The sequence below is a fragment of the Pituophis catenifer genome, unplaced genomic scaffold (assembly GCF_029215685.1).
Source record: "Pituophis catenifer annectens isolate HBS135680 unplaced genomic scaffold, rPitCat1.0.hap2 SCAF_6, whole genome shotgun sequence".
NCBI classification, from domain to species: domain Eukaryota; kingdom Metazoa; phylum Chordata; class Lepidosauria; order Squamata; family Colubridae; genus Pituophis; species Pituophis catenifer.
This window is the reverse complement of record NW_027256886.1, coordinates 63,773,697-63,798,354: the sequence shown is the minus strand read 5'-3', so window position 1 is coordinate 63,798,354 and position 24,658 is coordinate 63,773,697. Positions and strand designations below refer to the sequence as shown.

At 45.9% G+C, this 24,658-nt stretch overlaps 2 protein-coding genes across 6 annotated transcripts in view; one reads left to right on the top strand and one right to left on the bottom strand.

Moving 5' to 3' along the window:
- The first annotated feature begins 2,108 nt into the window (after positions 1-2,108).
- On the top strand, positions 2,109-7,288 carry NKX6-2 (NK6 homeobox 2). Its single transcript, XM_070945914.1, has 3 exons — positions 2,109-2,550; positions 3,265-3,437; positions 7,025-7,288. The coding sequence occupies exons 1-3, from the start codon at positions 2,109-2,111 to the stop codon at positions 7,286-7,288; spliced, it is 879 nt and encodes a 292-aa protein (XP_070802015.1).
- A 12,626-nt stretch (positions 7,289-19,914) lies between these two features.
- INPP5A (inositol polyphosphate-5-phosphatase A) overlaps positions 19,915-24,658 on the bottom strand; it is a 283,547-nt gene continuing 278,803 nt past the window's right edge. For 2 of the 5 annotated variants that reach the window (XM_070945902.1, XM_070945905.1), the window contains 3 exons: positions 24,035-24,103; positions 21,877-21,913; positions 19,915-21,616 (listed from right to left, as the gene is read on the bottom strand). In XM_070945902.1, coding sequence (XP_070802003.1) covers positions 21,567-21,616; positions 21,877-21,913; positions 24,035-24,103 — 156 coding nt within the window. In that variant the 3' untranslated portion in view covers positions 19,915-21,566. Of the gene's footprint in view, positions 21,649-21,825; positions 21,914-24,034; positions 24,104-24,658 lie in introns of all 5 variants that reach the window. The other 3 variants (XR_011600509.1, XM_070945903.1, XM_070945904.1) reach the window with 3 other exon arrangements.

Sequence of the window (24,658 nt, the reverse complement as noted above, 5' to 3'; positions counted from 1 at the left end):
AATATCCAGGTAGGGTCAAGAGAAGTTGCTGGGTTGACACGGAAAATTTCCACTTAAAAAGCAAGGCTTTGGATGTCCCCGTGCAGGGCTCCCACCGTAATTCAGTTCTTTTTGTCTTCAACTCCTAGAAGTCAAAATCTGTTTCCCAGAGCTTTTGGGAAGAAGGCCTCTTGGGCCTTGATATGATTCGGATTCCAATCAGTTCATTTTAAATAAGCGTCACTGCTGGTCATGCCATCCTGGACGGTGGTTTAAGTATTATTAGGCCGATTCAGGATCCAGCCTCTTTAAGTAGGAGCGCTGAATGCAGATGATTACAAAATTCTGGCAGAAAACCTCCAAGAACCCAGCAAGAATTATTTCTGAGTAAAAGAGGAAATATTACCCGTAGTTAAGTTTCAAAAGTGGCCTAAGAAGCTATCCCTTGCTTACGAAGAACAAAAGACAATTTCTTTAAAAACTCAAAAATATCGCAGGTTTCCCTACAGATCAGTCGTCGTGGAGTGCAGGAATTCGAGATGTTCTTAAAGCCGAATCGGAAAATTCGCTTCAACTTATGCACTGTGGGACCTTATTTTTCAAACAAAAAAGCAAAGCTGCAAAATAAACTCTCGACTGAAAGAATCGACCAAGAGGAGCTTCAGAAAAGATCTCTCCCTCCCGCCTTCCCTGGCTTGTATTTGGAAAGTCAGGCTGAAAAATGGAGCGCGGGAGGCGGCAGTTCTAATGTAATCAATAGGGACACGAAATCTGCTATAAAAGGTATTTTGTTGGATAAGATTAAGCACCCTCGGAAGCGAGAGAAAGAGAGAGAGAGAGAGAGAGAGACTCAAAAATCCTTCCAGATCAAGCAAAGGACAAATTTGTCTTTCTCCACGTCTGGAAAGGAGGGGAGGTGGGTGGAAATCAAGGAAAAATATATAAGGAAACGGCAAATTCACAGATTCCGTTTGATGTCGCTCGGTTTTTGCTGCCGTGGGAAAAGCCGCGTTGATGTGTTTAGCGGTCTTCAGAAAAGCGGAATGAGCCGGGTTGAAAAAAGAAAAGAAAAAAAAAAGAACTTTCATTTGTAAAAGTGGCTTTGAATAATGGTGCGAAAGGTCTGGAGGACTTCAGTGACATCGAACGCCGTTCTTATTAATTTTTCTCAAAATTTATTGCTTAAACCCAGGAGGGGTAAAGGGGGGGGGAGGAAAGAAGAAAAAAAAAGCAGCTTACGCCTAACTAAACTCCCATTCCGCGGGATTTATTTAATCGTTGGAAAGATAAATCAGCTGGTAAATTTACAGCCATTTAAAAAAGTACCTCGACCGACTTTTATCACGGAAGCTTCAGGCAGCCTCACTCCGACCCCGCCCCCTCGCCTCCCTTTGCCCCGCCTCCGTTCCCCCCCCCCCCGAAAGACAGGCCGGCTGGGCGGCGGATGCAAAAGCGGGAGAGTAGGCTGCCGAGCCATTGGCTGAGAGCAGCGGCCTCGGAAGAGATCTCGGCCAATCGGAGGAGCGCGGCTGGCAGGTGGCTGCGAGGTTATCAGCGCATCTTGTCCCGAGCGGAGAGTCCTTCGCCGAGGCGTTTTCGCAGGCGGGGAAGCTCCGCGGAGGCCGGGAAGGCAAAGAGGATCGCGTGGAGGAAAAAGGCTCTGCAGGATTTCCAATCGGGGCTTTTTTTTTTTTTTTTCCTTCCCAAAAGCAGAAAAGCCGCCAGAAAACTGGAGCGGGCCGGTGGGGTTCCTCCCGCGCCTTCTTTCCCGGGCGACCGCCACGCCCTGGTCTCCCTCCACCCTTGGCCTGCGGACGTCTCACCCCGGGCGATCGAGGCTGGGCTGGCCCTCCTCGGCCAACAAGCGAGACTCGGGACGATCGCGGCCTCTGCTCGGCGCCGTCCACGCGGGGCCAAACTTGGCGAGCCGCCTCGGTTCGCTCGGCTGCTACTTTCTGCGCGCCGCCGGGGAGGCCGAGGAGGGTCCCGACTTCGCTTTCTCCGAGTTGGAGGACGGGAAGCGGCGGCGGCGGCGGCTCCCTTTTCTCCCCTCCTCTCCCTCCTTCCCCTCCCCCCCCGCTCTTCTCCTCCTCCCCTCCCCCGCCGCCGCCCCCCCTTGATGCTCCCCGATGTTAGCCGTGGGGCAGATGGAGGCTAACCGCCAGGGCGCCTTCGTGCTCAGCAGTACGCCGCTGGCCGCGCTGCACAACATGGCCGAGATGAAGACCTCCCTCTTCCCCTACGCCTTGCAGAGCCCGGCCGGCTTCAAAGCGCCCGCCCTGGGCGGCCTCAATGCGCAGATCCCGCTGGGCACGCCGCACGGCATCAGCGACATCCTGGGCAGACCCGTGGCCGGCGCTGCCGCCGCTGCTGCCGCCGCCGCCGCCGCCGGCAACCTGCTCTCCGGCCTGCCCCGCCTGAACGGACTGGCCGCCGCGGGGATGTATTTCAACCCGGCCGCCGTCTCCAGATACCCCAAGCCCTTGGCCGAGCTGCCCGGCCGGCCCCCGATTTTCTGGCCCGGAGTTATGCAGGGATCGCCCTGGAGGGATCCCCGGCTCGCCTGTCCCGGTAAGGCGGGTTTGGGGGCGGGGGGGCGGGGGCGGGGAGGAAACGCGGGGGGAGGGGAGGCCGCAGAGGAGCGGAGACGGCAGGTAAGAGATCCGAGGGGATCGTTTGGGTCCCTTTCGATTTTTTTACCGCCCCTTGATCCAGGGTAGAGACTCGCTTTACAAATGCCAGCTCTCCGCTCATCGTTGGCCCCGGGTGGGCTCCCCCTCGGCGCTCTGCCCATGCCCGGATCCCCTCGGCTCTTGCTGCAGCCGTTTCTGGGACATTGGAACAAAACGCGGCTCTTGGACGCGAAGTCGGCGAGCTTGCCGGGAAGCGGACTCCGCCGAAGAGTCCCGTCCCGTCCCGTTCGGAGGCCCGCGGGCTTTGGGCTTCTCTTGCTGCCGCCTCCGCCGTCCGTTGAGCCAGGCGGGGAAAGCGAAGCGGGTGGCGGCGGGGAGGAGGAGGGCGCCCGGGCGAGGCGGCCTTTCCCGAGGCTGCGCGTGGCGGGCGGGCAAAGGCTGCTTTCGATTCGCGCGCCCAAGCCGCTCGGCCTTCGTCCGCCCTTGGAGACGCCGGGTCCGTTTCCTTGGCTTTCCCGGCCGCGGGAGTGGAATTGCCGGTTCAGGATTCCGGTCTAGCGCCTAGGAAGCGTCGCGGTTTCCCCGCTTAGACGCTCCCCTTTCGGAGCTTCTCGAGGCGCTGATGGGGGCTCTTCCTCTCCCTCGTTTTCAGCTCAGGCTGGGATGGTTTTGGACAAGGATGGCAAGAAGAAGCACTCGCGGCCGACCTTCTCGGGCCAGCAGATTTTTGCGCTGGAGAAGACGTTCGAGCAGACGAAATACTTGGCCGGTCCGGAGAGAGCCCGCCTCGCCTACTCGCTGGGGATGACGGAAAGCCAAGTCAAGGTAGGGCGCGCTCGGCCAGGGTGGCGCCGAGCTCGGCTTTCCGGCGTAGCAACTCCAACGTAGATTCAGATCGAGGCGGGAGGGCTAAATAGCACTTAACACGTTGCAAAATCCTAACATCTCCGGGGCCGCCGGTATCAACCCCGGTGAACTAGAAGGGTCGCTCTCCCAACTTGTTCAGTTCCAGAGAAAGTATTCCCAAAGTGATTCACAGATTGCCTGGATATAATCCAGGTTGTGCCAGTTTTCTTAGTAGACGCTTTTTCTTGCTGCTGCGCTTAAATGAATGCAAATGAAGACAAGCTAGGTTTCTAAGAAACACAAGGTTTCTTAGAACAAAATTAGGTTTACTGTCAAAACCTTAGGTTTCCTATCAGACAGCTCATATTAATGCACACAGTTCATTCCTGAATGTCAAAAACAAAACAAAACTAAAAGCAAATCTTGAACTTTGGGAAACTTTGATATTTATCATAGATCACATTCTTCATAGCAAAATTTACTAAAATAAAACAATTGTCCATTGCTACAATTAAATAAGTATTATGGTTCTTATAGGTTAAACATATAAGAGGTTGCATTTAAGAGGTTAAATGCAAAGATTGACTCTTCAGCCTTTCTCCCCAACTCCAAACTTACTCTGCTGCTCCCCCATCTGTGCTTGTTTCACCTTTTCACTCATTTTAAGTTCTAGCTATGAGATAAACTGAAATGTTTAAGGTCTGGAAAAAAACAGACCTTACATTCCTGGCAAGATGCAAATTATTTAAAAATGAGAAATCCTTTTTGGAAATAAAAGCTAAACTAATTAATTGAAAGTTTCCCTGTAGCCAAGTTTGAGACGACCTCTGCATTACAAATCCTCTCAAATAGCTTTTCTTTAGTGGGTTCAGAAAGGCAATTTCACCATTTTCTCAGGAACCAGCAAGGAATTCAGAAGCATTTTACTTAATGAGGGATTTTGCAATAACAACCTGTTGAACTGAAAATAAAATACTTCTATGCCAAACCTAAAATATGGATTGGAACCAGATGCTTTCTTTACAAATTCAAAGATTATCTCTTCCTGAATATAGAAAGCCTCTTTTTAGGCAAAGTTAGTGCTTATGTGTTTTAGTCTTTCTAGAAAGCTGCAATTTCTCTCACAACTCTGTACTATGGTCATTCTTAGAATTAATTGTCCTGAAAACAAAAGAAATAATAGTCTTAAAGGTTGCCTTATTTTCTAGTGTTACAGAAGGCCAAAAAGAGATATTAATACGAGCTAACATGTCTTATGCCATTAAAGAGGCCAAGGGACTTGCTTAATGTGTGGCTAACAGCCTGATGCACATACAGTGATGGACCTCACTGTACTGAGATTTAATCCATGTTCTGAGCATGTTTTCTTACTTGATTAATTTATAAAAAAGAAAGAAAAAATAAGTTTAAAGTTTTCAATTGGAATATATTTAGATAGTAATAGTGCCAATCCAGTAATTAATACCAAGATATCTGAAGAATTTCAGACCCCACCCCCCACTGCAAAGTTAGCAATTAATTCCAAAGGGGCTTCTTGGAAAGTAAGCTCTATTGAGTTCAGCTGGTTTTTGTTTCTGGTGAAAGTGGTTCATCTGTATTTCAAAGAGGCTTGCTGGGAGTGCTCCTTAAATCAAAGGGGACTCTCCCTCGGAGTAAATCTGCTTACAGGATAATTGAAAGCCTTCCTATTTGAAAGCAGGGTTCTTAGAAATTTCCTTCCTACAAATTACTAACTTTGGAATCGGTGGTGGGATGAGTGAATGGCGTGACATGGTTTAGAGGCCTGTGCACCTGCACATAGGCAAATTGTTCTGCAGGTGTCTTCTGCAGAAGCATTGCAAGGTAGTCAGTTGAAGAATAATTATACCAAGTTCCAGACTCCAAGGGCAAAACGTGATTTTTAAAAAAATATACATGATGAGCTTCCACCTAATCACAGGACCCTAAACTACATTTTCTTGGAATTGTGCAGGAACTCAGAAAAAAAGATGTAGCTGCACAAAAGTGATTATTGACAAGGTTTTTGTGGGTACCCGCATATTCCCTGAATTGTTTTGATCTTCAAATCCAGACTGCTGCACTATTTTAGCAGAATGTTTAATGTTCCCTATATCCCACTCAAAGTGGGATATAGGGAACCTATTGTAAATAAATCTCCAGGACAATACCTCCTGGTGTTTGTATATTTGCATCGAAATGTCTATTTTTGTGGCTCTGGGGTGCAGCTGGTCATAATGGTTGGGGATTTAAATAGCATATTATCTTTAGCATTAGCAGTCAGGATATTATGAAGTGGCATTCTCTGCCTTATGTTCGTCATAGTATTTGAAACCTATTTAGGAATAAAATGTATGGTTCAAATTTATTTATTCAAAACAAGCCCTGTTGCTCTTATATGTAAATCCCACTCAGACTCTGGTACTCTAGTTGCACCCTATTTACAGTTTTGGGGAACTGGCATCTTACAGACTGAAATTCCAAATTCCAAACTAAGGCAGTACTAGCTCAAATTAGAGTTTTTAAAACAGCATGCATTCTTTAAAACAAACAAAACCACAATTCATAAAATGGCAAAAAAAAAATATAGAGAGAGGGAATGGAGTTCGTGCAATTCTACTTTGAGGATGAACTCCCTTGTCTTCCCTCTCTTTCTCCCTGATTCTTGGCTGGATGAAGAGCTTTTTTTTTTTAACTTTAAAAAAGGTTTACACACTTCAAAAAAAAAACTTTTTAATAATCGTTTAGTAAAAGTCATGCCTTGAGTTCTTCTCTATCCCCCGTCCCTCCCTCACTAAAATTTAAAATAATTTCATTTACATTTTTAGGAGTTAATTCATTTGTAGCTATTTAGCTATTCCACTGGTCAGTCTTTCCACCAAAATATCTGTATTTTGCTGTTGAGGGCAGTGAAATCTGGGGAAACCCGAACATCACACTTGGAGGCGTTTCCTCCAACTACCGTATTCTGCGGATTATTCCCAATTCGCAGGATCCCGTTGCAATCACCAGCAGGCGACGACCGACCTGTGATGCCTAGCGAAGATCCGACACCTCTTTAAGCATCGCTCCTTTCTTTAGGGACTCCCTTCCCCACTCTCTCCCCACCCTTCACTCGCCACCACGTCAAGCAAAGGCCAGTGTAGCTGCAAACCGACTTCGAGGCTTCCCGAAGGACGGAGGGGGCTCGGGGCTGCAACCTTCCCTCTAGCGCGGCTCCTCCTCTCAGCTGCCCCGGCTTCCTTTGCCATTTCAAAGGTCGGAGGGAGGGAGGGGGGGTCGCCCACTGGCACCCCGTGGTGGCAATCTGGGTCGTTTAAGTGCCGCCCGGCTTGGTGCACGATAAAAAGGGAAGGGCAGGCGGGGGAGGCTCCGACGGCTCCTCAGCACTGTCAGAAAATACAAGGCGGAGGAAGCGAGGGCCTCGATTGGGTTTCTTTGGATGAAGCCTAGGAAGGGGGTGAAGCAGCTCTCCGGATGGTCCCCGCCCTCGGGAGGCAACAGGCGTCTGACTTTGACCGTCTCTCTCTCTCTCTCTCTCTCTCTCTCTCTCTCCCCGACCGGCCCAGGTCTGGTTCCAGAACCGTCGGACCAAATGGCGGAAGCGGCACGCCGCCGAAATGGCCTCGGCCAAGAAGAAGCACGACTCGGAGACGGAGAAGCTGAAGGAGAGCTCGGAGAACGAGGACGACGACGAGTACAACAAGCCGCTGGACCCCAATTCGGACGACGAGAAGATCACGCGGCTCCTCAAGAAGCACAAAGCGGCCGCCGCAGCCGCTGCCCCCCTGGCCCTCCTCAGCCCCTGCAGCAACGCCTCGGAGCCCTCGTGACTGCGGCCAGGCCCGGCCCGGCCCTGACCCGCCCGCCCGTCCCGTCCCTCCGTCCTCTCCGCCGGCCAAGCAGGGTAGTCGACGCCAGCCTCGCGACTGGCCGCCGCCACGTCGTGTACAGCCCCGCGTGTCGGGAAAGTCCTTTCTGTATAAATATACATATACATATATATATTTTTACCGAATAAGTTATGGCAAAGGAACCGCCGCCCTTTTCCTCGTCACCGCTGTCCGTTGCGCAGGAAAGAAAAAGTTATTGCGGCCTTCGGGGGGGCAACGCCTGGGTTTCTTGGCCTTCCCGCTTCCTTTCCCCCCCGCGGCCCCCCCTCCCGCTTCTGACTTCGAGAATCGAAGCTACCGGTTCGATTGGAAAGAGCAGCGCTGCGGCTGCTTCTGCAGCCGGGCCGCGGGGCCTTTTAAGCGGGCTTCGCGAGGGCCTGGCAACGTTGTGTAAAGCCAGAGGCTCGGCTCAGGCGTAGCTGGCTAGGCGGAGGGTATTGTATCCGTGACTTGCTCTTTGAGACCCGGCTCTTCTAGAGCAGCGGCCTCCCCCCCCCCCCAACCTTTTGGGCACCAGGGACCGGTGGTTCCGTGGAGAAAGCACCGGAGGGGCCGTGGTTTTGGGTGCTGCCTGCATTCCGCGGATGGGGCTTCGCTCGTTTGCGCGGCCCGATGCCAAGGGGGGGTTGGGGACCTCTGGGATGGGCAATTGTGGCTCTTTTTATAACCTGTGGACTTCAACTCCCAGAATTCCTGAGACAGCTTGGCTGTCTCAGGAATTCTGGGAGTTGAAGTCCACAGGTTGTAAAAGAGCCACAATTGCCCACCCCTGCTCTAGAGTGTCATCCTAGACCCCCTAACTATGGAGCAAACCCACCTCCCTTTAAGGCAGTGTTTCTCAACCTTGGAAGCTTGAAGATGGGTGGACTTCAACTCCCAGAATCCCCCAGCCAGCAGCGCTGGCTGGGGGATTCTGGGAGTTGAAGTCCACCCATCTTCAAGCTTCCAAGGTTGAGAAACACTGCCTTAAAGGCGACTTGTCTCCTGTCCAAGAGGAATATAGGATTGCAGATGTTGAACAGATAATTGATTTGGGCCAAAACTTGATTGCAGCAGTTATGCATTGGGGGCTTCATCGGGGCTGAGTAAATAGGTAGGAGGTTGATCCTCCTCTTTCTCAGGAGAGCCCCAGACTGTATCATAACCTTGGTCTCTAGGCCTATCTGCACTCAGCTAAAACCTGTTTTAATTCCTGGGATGTCCTGTGCAAAATAACTGCTTTAAATGTCAACTGTTAGCCTAAAACTTTCATCCCATTGGATTCTAGTCATTTGGGGGGGGGAGTGGGGGGGAGTCCGTAAATGCTGCTGGGATGTCAGTGGGCTGAGGATGGAGTAGTTGCTGCCTTTGAAATTGTGATTTCCACCCCTCCATCCCCTCCCCCCTTTCCTGCTCCTAACAATCAAGCTGTTGTTACTGTTTTGTATATGAGTGGAGGATACCAGCTCAGCTGTGTATATAGAAAATTACAGATTTTTGTCATGTATATTTCTAGTGTAAAAAACGAAAAGGTTTCTTTCCCTTTTTTAAAAAAATTGGGTTTGGATGGCTTGGCTTCCTTTGATTTTTTTTTGTTTTTTTTGTTTTGTTTTGTTTTGTTTTGTTCTAAGAGAATGTAAAGGGAGAGAGAACTGCTTCACTTGATTTTCAGTTGCTTTCTGACTCGTACAGTCGGAAAGACTTTGTATAAATCAATAAATTATTTAACAAGCTTTTCCTTTGGAAAATATCTGCCTTTGGAGTGTGATGGCTGTCTTGGGCTTATTTCACTGGAGTTTTTTGGTCCAGCCCTTTCTTATGTAGAAACACCACTTCTTTGTAAGGTTTGCTGTTTTGGTGGAAATATTTTTGACTTGGATTATTTTCTATAGAACAAGAAGCATAGAACTGGTCTTGTTAATGGGCAGAACACTTTCTATTTTAGAAATAAAGAATACAGTAACCGATAGTTTTAAAGCCTTAACTTCCATTTCAGTGGATAATTCAAGATAAAAGCTACAAATTTGATTTATTAGAGCATCGGGTATTTTATTTGTTAAATATTCAGTCCTGGAAACATGTTTGCTGTAAAAGGAAACTTTTCTGGGGAATTTCCCCCTGATTAGATGCTAGTTTTAAAATACTTCACGTTACAAAAATGCTTTACTTATGGAGAATTAGTTATTTGGGTATTTGAAAATTTGACATTTATATTTCTCAGATCAAAGCCAGATCTGAGAAGGAAACCTTTAGGTGTTAATACAAACATTTCTTCCCAATGGTAATGTAGTATCACCATCGCCTTCATCCTTAGCAAGTCTATAAATTGTTGTCCAAAAATATTGCCAGAGGAAACATTTTTTCTTTCAGGGTTCAGAATCCCTAAATGGGACCATCCTAATGGATGGTCCCCTAAAACTGAAATTGGATTAACTCAAATTAATTTTACTTTAAATTAGTACATTAAATATGATTGCTTCTCATACGTTTAATAAGTTCCCCTTCTATCGTATTATTAAATTGTGGTCGTAACTTTTGAATGGGTGCTGGAATCTACATCAGGAGTTTTCAGGAGACACATACAGAACGCATGAAGTCAGTGTAAATAACTTGGTGTAATTCAGGCTAACTATATCCTCATTCTAGCTTGGTGTCCACTAGGAGTTGGAATATTTTAATGGGATCAGTTAGAAGAACAAGTCAAACAAAGCATGTTTCAAAGAGGTGGACACTGCTGTATGATTCAGTCATCTTAGACTGCAATATTGCTGTAATATGAATCTTATTATACTTGAAGAGCCGGCATCAGCTTCCATGAGAAATATGCCCTTTCATGCACATAGTTCCAAAATGATATAGCCCTTTAGTCATAATGCAGGACTATTAATGCTTTTTGATTAGACAACAAAGCACGAATAGAAATGGGATGAAATGTGAATACATTTTCTGACTTTAAGCTACTTTAGAGATATAGTTTCAAACATGTTGCTACAGGATTTTATGTCTGCCATACAAATAATGTGAGAGAAATAATATTGAGGCTTTGGGTTTCAGTGCTGTGCATGCTTATTTGGGAATATGTCCTTTTAAAATGTGAGAGACTAAGTTATGTGTAGGCTGCATAATCAGTTCTTTGGTGGAAAGTGCATAGACTTTTTTAAAAAGTCAGAAATTGCAAACAAAAAAAAAGGGCTAAGGCCTATCATAATGAGTGAAGCTATTTTCAGACTTAGCACTCGACAGAGTGCATATTAGCAGAAAAGCCACATCAGATTTCAGTGGGAGCAAAGTTGGTTTATTTGAGCGTTTGATAAACTGTGCCTTCCATAATTTGTGACCTTAGGCAGGTTACATCAATGATTTTTTAAAAGTCAAAATGTAAATACAATACAGAACCAATATAACAAATCATAGCCAAAGGCTGTCAAAAACAGCTTGATGTTGGAGGCAGAAAATCCAAGTGGTAATTCCAATAAGAGTGGTGAAACGATAATAGAACTATTTTTCCCAAGAACTGCTGCTTAAGGTAGCCCATTTCACCCTTCTTGCTGGAAAAGTGGGGCAAAACATGAGCATTTTTGCTCAATTCAGGCCTGGTTTTAGTTAATTTAAGAATCATATGAAAAAGGGCAAAAATTTGTTTGCTTGAAGTATTTTTACAGCAGTAATGAAACGTATTCCCTGAACAATTTGGAAGAAATCATTGAAATATAATTTAATAAATTAAAGGAATACAGAAATATCACGAAGTCTGTGTGAAGTGAGGTACAAGATTAAAATGTTATTTTTAAAAGTCAGTGAAAATGAAAACTCATCTCATACAAAAATGACATTTTTTATTTATATAAAAATCTCTTTCTGACTCTGAATAATACATACATATTATAAAAGCAGAATATCATTTTTATCTGAATAAATAGGAATACAATGAACTTTCTCCTAATTGTGAGAATTTTGTTTAAAGAAAAAATATCCACCCATCTACAATAGGACAGTGCTTACATTAATGTGTTGTAAAATATGCAGGCTTTCTAGATATACTGATGTCTTCATCAAGCTAAATTTTAAAAGCAAATTGGAAAGGGAACAAGGATGTCACTACTGGGACAGCCACTTTAGATGGGGGCTCCACCTTTCAAAGCAGACATGGATATGACATTAAATCCATCAAAGCAATAGTATTACCCTGTGGTAAGATGAGCAGCCAATATGATAGATAGAAGATAGATAGATAGATAGATAGATAGATAGATAGATAGATAGATAGATAGATGATAGATTGATAGATTGATAGATTGATAGATAGATAGATAAAGTGAGTGAGTGAGTGAGTGAGTCACTATTCATTTTATCATAGCACTCTTGGTAATTGTTTTCATTCTAGTCATCATAATCCTTATCTTAGTTTAGGTCAGGATGGGTTTTTGAAACTTCCAGAATCACTTATTTCTAACTAAGCCCTTCCTTCCTTCCTTCCTTCCTTCCTTCCTTCCTTCCTTCCTTCCTTCCTTCCTTCCTTCCTTCCTCACCTACCTACCTACCTACCTATCTGGGGTGAAATCCAAATTTTTTCCCTACCGGTTCTGTGGTATGTCTTGGTGGGCATGGCAGGGGAAGGATATTGCAAAATCTCCATTCCCACCCTACTCTAGGGCCAGCCAGAGGTGGTATTTGCCGGTTCTCTGAACTACTCAAAATTTCCGCTACCGATTCTCCAGAACCTGTTAGTACCAGCTGCTTTCACCCCTGCTACCTACCTACCTACTTTCCTACCTACCTACCATACTGCACCACCAACATTTAACATCTGCTACCGTAAAAATAGGCAAAGCAACCAGTAAGTAGGCAAAGAGGGAAGGAAGGAAGGAAGGAAGGAAGGAAGGAAGGAAGGAAGGAAGGAAGGAAGGAAGGAAGGAAAGAAAGGAAAGAAAGAAAGAAAGAAAGAAAGAAAGAAAAAGAAAGAAAGAAAGAAAGAAAGAAAGAAAGAAAGAAAGAAAGAAAGAAAGAAAGAAAGAAAGAGAAAGAAAGGATGCTGCATTATCCCACAATGGCTAGCATGTGGTTCAGGAATAGTGCTAAATTATTTTATGCTGAAAGTGCTGTTTCTTGATGAGAAAGCTATATTTTAAGCATCTGCTGGATGTCAAATGTGTTAAAAATTTCTTGTCCCTAATGAGGCTCTCTTTAAGCTTCATCATTGCCTTATGATATCTAAGCACTTAGTTTTCTCTTTTGTTTCTTTTGTGCTGTATTTCAAGTAATGAATGCAAATATGGCCCATGGGAGGGGTAATTATTTTAGATGAAAGGGCAAAGATGTAATACTGCGTGGGCTGTGTAAAAGCACTGAATTAAACAGAAGGAGGCAGCCCATGTGTTCATTATTTCTGCACAAAATGAAAATATTTTCACATCTAGTTACTTTTAGGTCTGGAGGAAAAAACCACATTTCATGTAGCACTCATTGGTAACTGTGTGTGTTACTTTTCTTCCAGGAACTCATCATGGTGTTTTCTCTATCAGCTCCAGTTTTATCAACAAACCTATGAATCTGATTAGGTTGCAAAGCAATAACTATGCTGACATAGCCCATAGGCTTCATGGCTGAGTATGGACGAGAACTTGGACCCCCAACTGTACCCCAATACTCAGCACTACACCACACACACATTTTAAAAAGCCCCTCCCTCCCTCTGAAGGAGAAAATTTATTTTGCAAGAAATAAATTCGTAGACTGAACATTACAGGTGATATTAGTGCCTCTATGTGTCAGGTTTCTAACAAAGGTGTAAAAGGTTTCTTTCGTTTCTCCAATTCACAGAGTTCAGGCCACGTATAATTCCTTTGGCTTTAGATCCCATTGGGACTGATTGGCAGGATGGCAGTTTGGTAGCGTGGCACAACGCTGACAGGTAGAAATCCCCATTTTCTGCAAATAAGGATCTTTCCCAGCCCTATCTTAAAAACAAGCAGAACATCTTTCAATTAATACAATATGTTCTGCACTAGGTGAATCAACAGCCTGATACACCTTCATTGTTCTGTATAGGTTGGGATGTTTTTCAAGGTATCCATGAAAACAGATTGTATCTAAATATCTATTTAACACTAGAGCTCATAAATACCCAAAGTTGCTCCTAGAATGTGGAGCACTAGGACTTACAGCAATATTACTCATAGATTTGAACCAACAGCATATTACACTAACAGGTAATAGAAGCTAACTTAGGCTACCTTCTCTTTAATGTTCAAATTTGAACTTATCCTTTCTTACATTTTGAAGTTAAAACATGGAAATAAATTGGCATTTAGCTCCTCAGCCATTAAGGATGTCTTGGAAGATCTAAAAACAATACAGTCCCTGTCCTGCATCAAAGCCCAATTTTATGTCATCCTAAAACTAGGATTTGTTCCAGTGACACTCTAGAAGTTACTAGGTTTCAATTATTCAGCTCTGATTATGCTGTACACATTGCTTGGTTTTGTAGCTCAATATCCAAGTGCAGAGAATTGCTGCAATTACAGGAAACACCACTGTTGGTTTAAGCAATGGAAACTTGTTTTTAGATCAAACTTTAGACCTGAGCAGGCCTGGATAGGCAGAACTCCTTGGCCAAGCCCATGCTTATCTTCCTCATTTAAAATACAATTTTACAATGATTACCACTCCTTTTCCCAAAGTCAACTAGGTCTGAGCCAAGTCACAAGCATTACTCTCAACCTTAGTTAAACCTACATTCGGTGAACTTTAGGCTCACACACTGGTTCGTTAAACAGAGTAAACTCCTTTCAGCCTCTCTGAGCCTTTCCAAAGGCTGAGAGCCACCCCCACTTCTGGGAAACCTGACACTAATGCACTACAGGTCTTCTGGAAAAATGATAAATTGCTCCACTTTTTGGGACATGCTGGTATACAGGTAGTCCTTGAGTTATGACCACAATTGAGCCCAAAATGTCTGTTAAGTGAGACAGCTAAGTGAATTTTGCCCCATTTTACAATCTATCTTGCCACAGTTGTTAAATGAATCACTGCAGTTGATAAGTTAGTAACCCGGTTGTAAAATAAATCTGGCTTCCACATTGACTTTGCTCATCAGAAGGTTGCAAAAGGTGATCACATGACCTTAGGATGGGACACAGCAATGTCACAAATAGGAACCAGTGGCCAAGCATCTGAATTTTGATCACATGATCATGGGGATGCTGCCAAATTCATAACTGAAAAATGATCATGTCACTTTTTTCAAATTTGTAACTTTGATCACTAAGTAAATTGTTGTAAATCAAGGGCTACCTGTACTTTGCTAGGAGTTGGCCTCTCCTGGGTGAGGGGAAGGTGCTGCTTGAGCAGACAGAGGCTGCAACTTAAGGGGTGGGAGAAAATGGGCATCTCTAGGTCAAGCACTTTTCTCGAGGCCTGGGGACGTGGTGCCTGCTGGTCTGGTGCTATTGATGGTGAACTGGAGCGAACCTCAACCTCCGAGGCAAAGGAAACCTGTTGGGGAAGATTGTGGTGGTTTTGTCATTCAGCAATAATATTACCTCTTTGGTCAGGGACTTCTCGGCCGGACCCCCTTATTTGAATTATAGCCATTGCAGAGGAAGATGGAAGGATAACTCGGCATGGGTAAAGGGCACCTGTTTAGGCAATGTACATGTACCTCAATCTTTGAGTCTTTCAGGTGAGTTAGGCTACAGCTCCTAGAACTCTCAGCTAGCTTTCAACCATCCCAGGAGATGAAATCCAACACACCTGGGAAGCAGCACAGTAGAGCAATAGTGGTGAGTGCAAACCAAGATGTCATCCCAAGCTGCCTCCTGTGGAAAGGTGCAAAAGGAAAGGAGCAGACATTCTTCCTGCCGCCGTTCAGCTGTTCTAATGAGCATCTCTCCTTGCTGAGAAAGGCTGGCAGCGTTAAGGGCCAGCGGTGCTATTAACACTTTCTATTCTGGAAAGAGCCTCCCCCACCCCACCCCACCCCACCCCGCTCCTGCCTGGGCTTACGCGGGGTTGGGGGGGATCAGAGACGCTTTGGGACCGGCTGCCTCCTCTCGCTGAAATCACTCCGAGCATCACAAAGCCACCCAATCGCAGGACGGCGATTATCCTTCGGGGGGGCTTATAGGGCTGGGTGGGCGGGGGAGAGCGAAGACATGGCAAGCGGCGATGAGGGCGCGTTAATCTGGACCGAGCCCCTTTCGAAGCAGCGGGGCAGGCAGACCTCTTTGCAGACGAAGTCGAGCAGGCCTGGAACGCAAACCTAGTTGCGCAAAGTCTCAATGGAGATTCTCAGTCATCCAGGTTGTCCCAAAGGAGCTTTCTGGATGAGAAGCCAAACGTCTTCAAGGAAAAACCAGACAGTCCAGTTGCCTCTTGAAAAAGCACCTTTGGGACTACTTGCACCAAGGATCAGCCACTCTCCTCCTTGGCAGCAAGACTCCAGTGGCAGTTAGGGTGGATGGGTGGCCTGGCTCGCGTTCACATCAGCGGAACCAGCGCGGGTGGCTTTAGTTTATATGCCGCCCTTCTCCGGAGACTCAGGGCGGCTTACAATGCGTTAAGCAATAGCCTTCATACTTTTGTATAATTATACAAAGTCAGCTTATTGCCCCCACAATCTGGGTCCTCATTTCACCTACCTTTGAAAGGATGGAAGGCTGAGTCAACCTTGAGCCTGGTGAGATTTGCACTTGCAGTAATTGCAAGCAGCAGATGTTAATCTGTTAATAACAGTGCTTTAGTCCACTGTACTACAGGCCCGTTGAGTCCCTGCTGTTCCTCAGGGTTACTGTTGGACTACAACTCCCATCTTTCCCGGCCATCTTGATGTCGATGGTGGGAGCTGCACAGGGTGGGCAAGCTGCCTCTGTATCGTCTCTCATGGTGGCCGAGATTGATGGGACTTTGGATTTTGCAACATTGGCTTGCTCAGCCCTTGACTCTGGAGAAGAGCGATGCTCACGTCCTCCCACCCCCTCATCCCCCCCCCCCCGCTTGCCAGCCTGGGGTCGCTTTCCTCATGCTCAGGCCATTCATCCCAAGGGAGTACCAGCAGTGCTGACGGAGGCTATTCGTCCTTCCTTAAAAATGGAGCGCTGCGAACCTCGCGAGCAAAATATTTAAAAAAGGCGGATAGGCAGGAGTTTGCTTCTCTGTAAGACGGCAATCCGTGCCTGGTTTAAAAAGACCCTGTTAAGCCAAGGGTGCGTTGCTTTTAGCCAAGATCTTGTATCCTAGGTCGTAATGGCCTGACTCGCACATAACGATTATCCATACATCAACCGATGCCTTTCGCAAAGTACAAGATGGTTAAAAGCAGCTGACGGTCGTGACGGGGGCGAGCAAAGCTCTTAAAAACAGCGGGATTCAATCGCACCGCCGCGGCGACAATCTTAACTTTTTTGACCTTAACTCTAAGATAAAATTTAAACACATGACTTTAAGGCAGCCACGTCCCATTGCTGGGTTAATTCTGGTGACCAGTAAGCCAGAGACTGGCTGCTCAAATCCCAGACTCAGCGCGTTTTGAAACCGGGACAGATCCGGCCTTCAGCCCTTGGCCTCGTTTGCGTTGATTAAACGGCAAGTTAGTGGTCCTCATTAAGTCGTTGCTGTCCGTCCGCAGTTTACCATTAGCCTTTATTTTCCGCGTCTCCCAAAGGGTTGGGAACCAGATTCGTTCATTCCAGAAGAGAATCAAAAAGAGAAGCTTTTATGGCTCTCTCCTCCACAACGATGGTTGTGCTTCAGGGTTTGGCTTCCCCGTTTCTTCGCCATTCCACAAACCGACTTGGAAGGAAATCCCTTTCACTCTCAACTACTTGGGCTCACCAAGACACCAGTCCACATGTGAGGGTTAATTTCGGGATCTAGAGGCGGCTGGGCGGAAAGCGTTTTGGCTTCGCCTTTTCGCTCATGCTTGGGAGCAGAATGGGCTGTCAATGCCAGGGCACTCGGGGCGCAGGTTCGCTTCTTCTTGAAAGGGCGAAACTGCAATTCCCCAGGCTCAGCCCAACCCACGCGAAGGCGGCAATTTTATATTGATGCGATTTAAAGTTGAGCTGTCAAGCAGCCCTCGGCTTCCTTTGGGTGAAATATCCGCTAGACCTGTCCTTACAATCCAATGCAAACTTTCTCTGGAAACTGCATGGCACGGGGTTATATATATATCACGCAATAATATATAATACCCGCCTATTATGAGACACGTTTTGCTATTGCTTTCTATTTTTTTTTTTAATTTTTGATTTATATGCCGCCCTTCTCCGGAGACTCAGGGCGGCTTACAATGCGTTAAGCAATAGCCTTCATCCTTTTGTATATTTATACAAAGTCAGTTTATTGCCCCCACAATCTGGGTCCTCATTTCACCTACCTTAGAAAGGATGGAAGGCTGAGTCAACCTTGAGCCTGGTAGGATTCGAACCTGCAGTAATTGCAGGCAGCTGTGCTAATAACAGGGTGCTTTAAACCACTGTACTACCAAAGCTCTTCTCTTCTCTTTCTTCCCGGGATGTATTCTAATTTCAGCCAATAGCTCCCACGTGCAAACCAAGGGAAAGTGGGCTGGACGCTGGGTTAATTTTCCGAGTTCGCATAAGGCATATGTATAAACTGAGCTCCCAGGTTTGCCAGAGATTGTTCGCTACGCTTCTGTATTCTCCTGTAAGATCATGAGTTCCATCAAACAAATGCTTGATAGACTCCAGAAACGAAACTTCTAGGATCATCCTGCACACTTGCTGAATCTGGTGTAATGATCGGAGTGTCAGATTAGCAGGGAGGTCACTGTAGGTGATGTAGGAGACATCGCCCCTTCCCCCTTTTCTCTGGTTTTGATTCTGAGACAATTTGTAGAGAAGGAGGGAGGGAGGAGGAGAAAGAGAGAGAGAGAGAGAGAAAGAAAAGAAGGAAATGAAATTGAGTGCAAGTCAAAAGGTAAAAATATTTTGTACCAATTGAAGCAGCAACTTCTCCTTGGCCTCGAGTAATGAAGACTGCAATTATGTACTTGTCCCATCGACTTCACTACAGTTTCCTTCCCAAAACTATGCTGGGTCGCATTAATTGTTGATCAATTGAACTGGCCGATGGCCAATTCAATGAATATAAACGGATTTAAACAGGACCCAGGCAGGTCCTTACAGGGGAAACCAGGGACATAAGAAGCAGCGCATCTAAAATCACCAAGTCGTGTGGAAAAAGGCGTTTCGGGTTCGATATAACTTTTGGGGCTCAGCCTCTTGTTCGGGCCTTATAAAGGGATCTGACCCGTTTTTTATATTCCCGATGCTGTTTGACTTCAAGGTGTTTTCTTCCTAGCACAGACGGCAGGTGGCAAGTGGCCTGCAAGTCCTCGTTACCTCGATTTACTCGTTAGTTCTGCACTGAAAGTTTTGCACTGCCCGAGTTGAGACTTGACAAAATCTGGTAAAGCCCCAGCACAGAATTCACACATGCTAAAGTTTGCTAAACTTGAGGTAATCAGCATATTGTGTGAATAGCTACTGTTATAAAGGGGAGTTAGTACGATTGGCAGCCTTTCTTAATTTTTCTATAGCTTTAATGGGAAATCCGCAGGCTGAAAGCGTTTGCAGCCCTTCTCCCCCGGTGGACAATCGTGAGATAAATCCTTCTAAATTGGGCACTGCTTTCGATCAGAGATAGGGGTGAAATCCAGCAAGTTCTGGAGAACCGGTAGCGGAAATTTTGAGTAGTTCGGAGAACCGGCAAATACCACCTCTGGCTGGCCCCAGCAGTGGGGAGGGAATGGGGATTTTGCACGCCCACCAAGCCACGCCTACAGAACCGGTAGTAAAACAATTTGAATTTCACAACTGGCTTAAGATCGGGACGAAGTCTCTAACGCAAAGGCACTCACGTTAACTCCGCTGAAAGCGAGGCTTTGCTGGGGCTGCCTGGCAGGAAAAACCTGGGAGCGATCGGCAACTTTAGCCATGGGATTAGCAAAACAGGTGCATTTTTTCATCCCAGCCAGACTACCGGGGAACGCTGGTTAGTTTGTGGATTGTGTAAAAATAAAAAAAGAAGGCAGGCATCGTCTTTTTCACCCACGCGATCTTTACAGGAAGCTGCTTTCCTTAGGCCAGTCTAGTGCCATCGGCAGCCCACCTGGATTCGATTCTTGAACTCTTGCAACATTTCTCTTTTCTCTGCATGAGGACGATGAGCTTGCACAGTGAAGCACCGTGTGTGTGTGTGTGTGTGTGTTTTAAAACGAAGATTTCTACATCCTTTTTACAAATCGCTATTTTTTCACCCCAAGAGAAGACAAGGGACGCGCAGAAAAAGCCAGACGCCTCTTTAAATCATGATCATTTTTTTTTTATTGCTTGAGAACCAGAATGCTCATTTCGCAGTGAACCCGCCGCGCACACAAACCCCTCCAAGCCTTAGGCGGCTCCGTGTCCTTCCACCAATGGCTCCCACTCCTCTAGGATCATCAGGGACGTAGGAGACATTCCTCCCTCCCTCCCGTTTTCCTCTCCTTCTGCTCCTCCCTCTTCCCACCCCGCCCACCGCCAAGCTTGATTTGTTCTCCAAAGGCATCTCCCGACTCCCGCCCCCGCCCGTTCCCTGAGCTCGGTAGTGTTCTCAATAAAACCAATAACGCTCCCCGCCTGTGTTTCTTCAACAGACTCGCTAATCACCTTTTAATGCTGTACTCCGGAAAGTGGGGGGGGAATGGGAGAGCTCTCAACGAAGCTCCACCTTCCCCGGCCTTCCTCTAGTCCAGTGTTTCTCAACCTTGGTAGCTTGAAGATGGGTGGACTTCAACTCCCAGAAACCCCCAGCCAGCAACGCTGGCTGGGGGCTTCTGGGAGTTGAAGTCCACCCATCTTCAAGCTTCCAAGGTTGAGAAACACTGCTAGTCCGAATCAACAAGTGCTCCCCGACGAGGGGTTGGTCCGTGTCCCCCCCCCCCAATTCTTGTGTCCGCTCTTCGCGAACGTGCTTTGTTTGGCACCTGAGGTGCTGCTGCTGCTGAGCTGTGTGGTTGTAGCACTGGGGCTGTGGAGCGCCCTCGCCGCACCTCCCACGGGAGAAGCCCCCCCCACCTCCCCTCAGCCGAGCACCACAGTCTGCGGGGGCTCACGCTCGCCTCATGAAACGCGTGTCCGCACTGGTAGCGCTGAGCCCGGGCAGGCTTGCTCCGAAGTAAGCGGAGGGCAGGAACTCAGGACGAGCCGCCACGCGCCCAGTGGGCTCTCCGTGTCTCCTTTGCAAGCTTTCCACGCGGAAGAAACGTGTTTCAGAAGGGGTGTGAAGCGTCCAACGGCCTCCTCCCATCGCGAGCTCTGCCTCCCCTTTTCCTCGGTTTGCAAGTTAATCCCGAGTTGAATAACCGGTGGCAGAATTTCCTGCCGGACAACAGTGATATTATTTGGGCTTGTTGGAAAAGTCTTATTTGTATCAGGAAAGACAGACCGTTTGTAATTATAAATTATTTCTATATCTGTGTATATATATATATCTCTATACACACTCACATACAATATATATATAAATATATACACGTATAGAAAGCAGCTGCTGTTGTGTGATTCAGAAACCATGGAACATGGCAGTATAGTAAATAACATGAGAAAACAGGTTATAAAAAAGGACAACAAAAAACAAAACGAACTTGGATCCTCTTTCCCACCCCCAAATATCACAGGATCAAACAACAATAACACAGCAGGACTTCTACACAAGGCAATATATAACATCCCAACCTGGCTTTAAGCTAGGGAAGGGTGATGAAAACAGTCTTAATGTGGAAGGTGTGTCTACATATATACATATACATATACATATACATATACATATACATATACACACACTCATTCCACACTGACCAACTAAAAACACAAACCTCACAGTGAAATCCAAGAGGCAAAACACTGTAAAAAAAAAAAAACTAAGGTGTTTTTTTTTGTAGGTATGTTTTGGCAACCAGACTGTAGCATAATATAGGCATTGCCATATAAAAATAAAAAGTCCACTTTTGATGACACGAGAATATACAAGACAGTGAGGTATAAGAGATTTTTGGGGGTGGTGGGGACTTGTGTCCACGCCAGAAATAAGCTAGTGGAGCATAAACAGCCTAAAATAACAAGAACAGTAATAATAAAAGAAGAACAGGGCACGCAGGACTTGGATGGATGGCTAGAGCTGTCACGATTTAAGCGATGGGCGGGAGTTTGAAGCTTCCTCCTCCTCTTCCTCCTCGCTATAATGAACTTTCCCGAAATATCTTCTCATGTCGGAGGCATCTTTTTCCTGTTGTAGAATTGACGAACAGCTATTGCTTTCTTTTCAAAACAAAAATATTTTTAAAGAAAATGAAAGCAAAGGAGAAAAGCAAACAAGCCCCACAAAAAGAGGGGTGGGTGAGAAAGGGGAAAGGAGGCATTAAAGGAAAACCAGACCGTCAAAGGGAGGGAAGGGAGAGGAAAGAGCAGATAAGAAAAATCTAACGTGATATTTACCACCACGTCACTGCACGACACAACACTTGTGCATATTGGCAATAGGTTTACCTGCCCCAGCGGCTATTCGAAAGGACAGGAACACGGGCTGCGGAGGAAAAAGAAGGAAGTTAAAAGATAGTAAAGCTGCCACAGGCTGCACGCTTGAATGCTTCTAAGGGGTGGCCCTTCCTGAGGCGAGATGTTAGATGGCTTCTCCGAAGCTGGACCCCAGGAGGGCAATTGGGGCCTGCAGCCATGCTATTGGGTCAGGATTCAGGGGAAGAGGGTTAAGCTCAGGCCCTCTGAAATCAAGGACTGAGTGGGTCCACTCTAGACATTACTCAGCCTGGATCCAGTTCTGGTTCGGCCTCCACCCTTTGAGGTGAAGGAAAGAAATTCCCAGACTGATTAACGTCACCAGAGAGACATCATTCTGGTGTTTAAACCAGAATTTTCCAATAATTTTTTTTTTTAAATTTAATTTATATGCCGCCCTTCTCTGGAGACTCAGGGCAGCTTACAATGCGCTAAGCAATAGCCTTCATACTTTTGTATATTTATACAAAGTCAGCTTATTGACCCCACAAACTGGGTCCTCAATAATGAAGTCTTCCTTTGAATTAAGGACCACTATTGGTGTCTTCATGGAATGTTCAGGTAGTTTCCTTGGCAACAATATGGCAGGGGTTTACCTCTGCCTTCTTTTGGGATTCTGTTCCCTGCCCTCCTAGACTAGCCTTACCTCCCTAGGATTCTCTTTCAAATACCTGTAAATCTTATCAAAAGATGTCTTTTGATGCACACAAAGGTGCTTTCTGTCCCAATGCAGTTTTAGGTAAAAAGTGCCAAGGGTTTTTTTTTTGTCAAGGGGCAACCCATTCAAGGATGCAGGCAGCTCTATTTTTACTGCTTTCTGAGTTGCTTCAGGAAAACCAATGCTTTTCAGATCTGGGAGAATAGTTTCCAGTAGGCTGTTTTTAACCATGTTTCTTCACCCTCTTCTTTCTCCCTTTCCAACTTTATCTCTCTATTCTATTAACTGTTCCATAGAACACTCTGAAGTCTTTTTGTCTCACCACTCTTCTTTCACCCTACAGGTTCCCCTTTCCATCCAGATCGTATTGAAATATACCCTCAAATAAGTCCTAATTTGTTCCCTGTGTTTTATATGAGGGCATGCTTTTTACGACACCCTTAGACTGCTTCTACAGTGACAGTTCTGATCAAATGGCAGCTTAGAACTTGTATTAAACATGAATGAATGTTTAATGGAAGAAAGAGGGAGGAACCGATCCTTGGATCTTCTATAAAATTTTCACTGTCTGTAAAATTTCTTGAGTTAGTTTCTAATACTGTATTAGCAACAACAATAAAAAAAGCCATAGCATAGCTATACTGTATCATCCCCCACCCCACCCCACCCCAGGGTTCATTTTTTGTTTTGAAAAAAATAAAAGTTGTTTGCATAGTTAGGACAATATTACCTGGATTTTTTCATAAAAGCTATGTGACAAGTTAATGCAGATTAATTCTCATGAAAATAAATGTGACTGCAGGTAATTTATGTGCAAGGCTGGGCAACTGCACAGATTCCTGCCGAGAATCCTGCTCAGCCTTCCTTGTTGCACTAGGTCCGTGATAATGAACCTATGGCACGTGTGCCACAGGTGGCACATGGAGCCTTATCTGTGGGCACATGAGCATTGCCCTAGCTCAGCTCCAGCACGCATGCACTTAACAGCTAGCTGATTTTCAGCCTTCCGGGCGCCCACTAGAAATTAGGAAATGGGCTGTTTTGGGCCTCCGGAGGGCCTCTGGGGAGTGGGGGGAAGGTCATTTTCACCCTCCCCAGGCTCCTAGAAAGCCTCTGGAGCCTGGGGAGGGTGAAAAACGGGCCTACCAGGCCCACTGTGCAATTGTGTGCCAAAAGCGAGGGAAGCACAGGGGGGGGGTGTTCGTGTGCACATGTGTGGGGGAGGGGCGTATTGAATTATGGGTGTGGGCACACATGTGCGACCCCTCCCGCACGACCCGTTTTTTGCATGTGACGGCAAAAAGGTTAACCATCAATGCACTAGGTCCATATTCTGCCAGAGTAACCAGTATTCCGGTTACTGCCAGAGGGCAGTGTCTTTCCAGATCCAATTTACCTGCAGCTGCACAACCCACCCTGCCCGATCTGCCATAGATGCACTGGGATGTCCATAATAGAAGTAGATAAGATTACCTTGTGGTCCCCCATGCAGACATTTGGTCCTATATGGTCATACACCACTTGCCGCTCATCATTTTCAGACTGAGTAAAAACATAAAAGAAGCTTCTAGTCAGTACTGATATTTTGTGCAAAGCATTTGCCCAGGGTTCGGAAACATATTTACGTAAATTAGTAAACCAAATTAACTGAAAAATATTGTTTTTAATTATTTGCCATACATATATGTTTGCAAACAAGGGTCATTAAAATTAATAGCATCATTAGAATGCAGTACTCTGGTACTATTATTTGACTTAAATATTACTTTAGCTATAGATGGAGAAAGCAGTTTGCTTTCAAGATCTGGGTCTGCATATTAATTTACAACCATATAGCAACTTAACAGGTGGGACATATTTTAACTAGAATCCTGGAAATTTGACTATAGAACTGAATGATATTTCCTTCTAAAGAGGTAAACATAACTTTGGATCGCTAATGTTAAAAATGATACACTCCCACATTTCAAAATGAAACCAAGCAACTTGCTGTATTCAAAGAAGTTTCTTAATGCACTCATTATTTTTCCGAAGTCTACAGAGCATAGACTTAAATACTTTCAATTATGCTACTGCACTGCAAACAATTTCTACTTA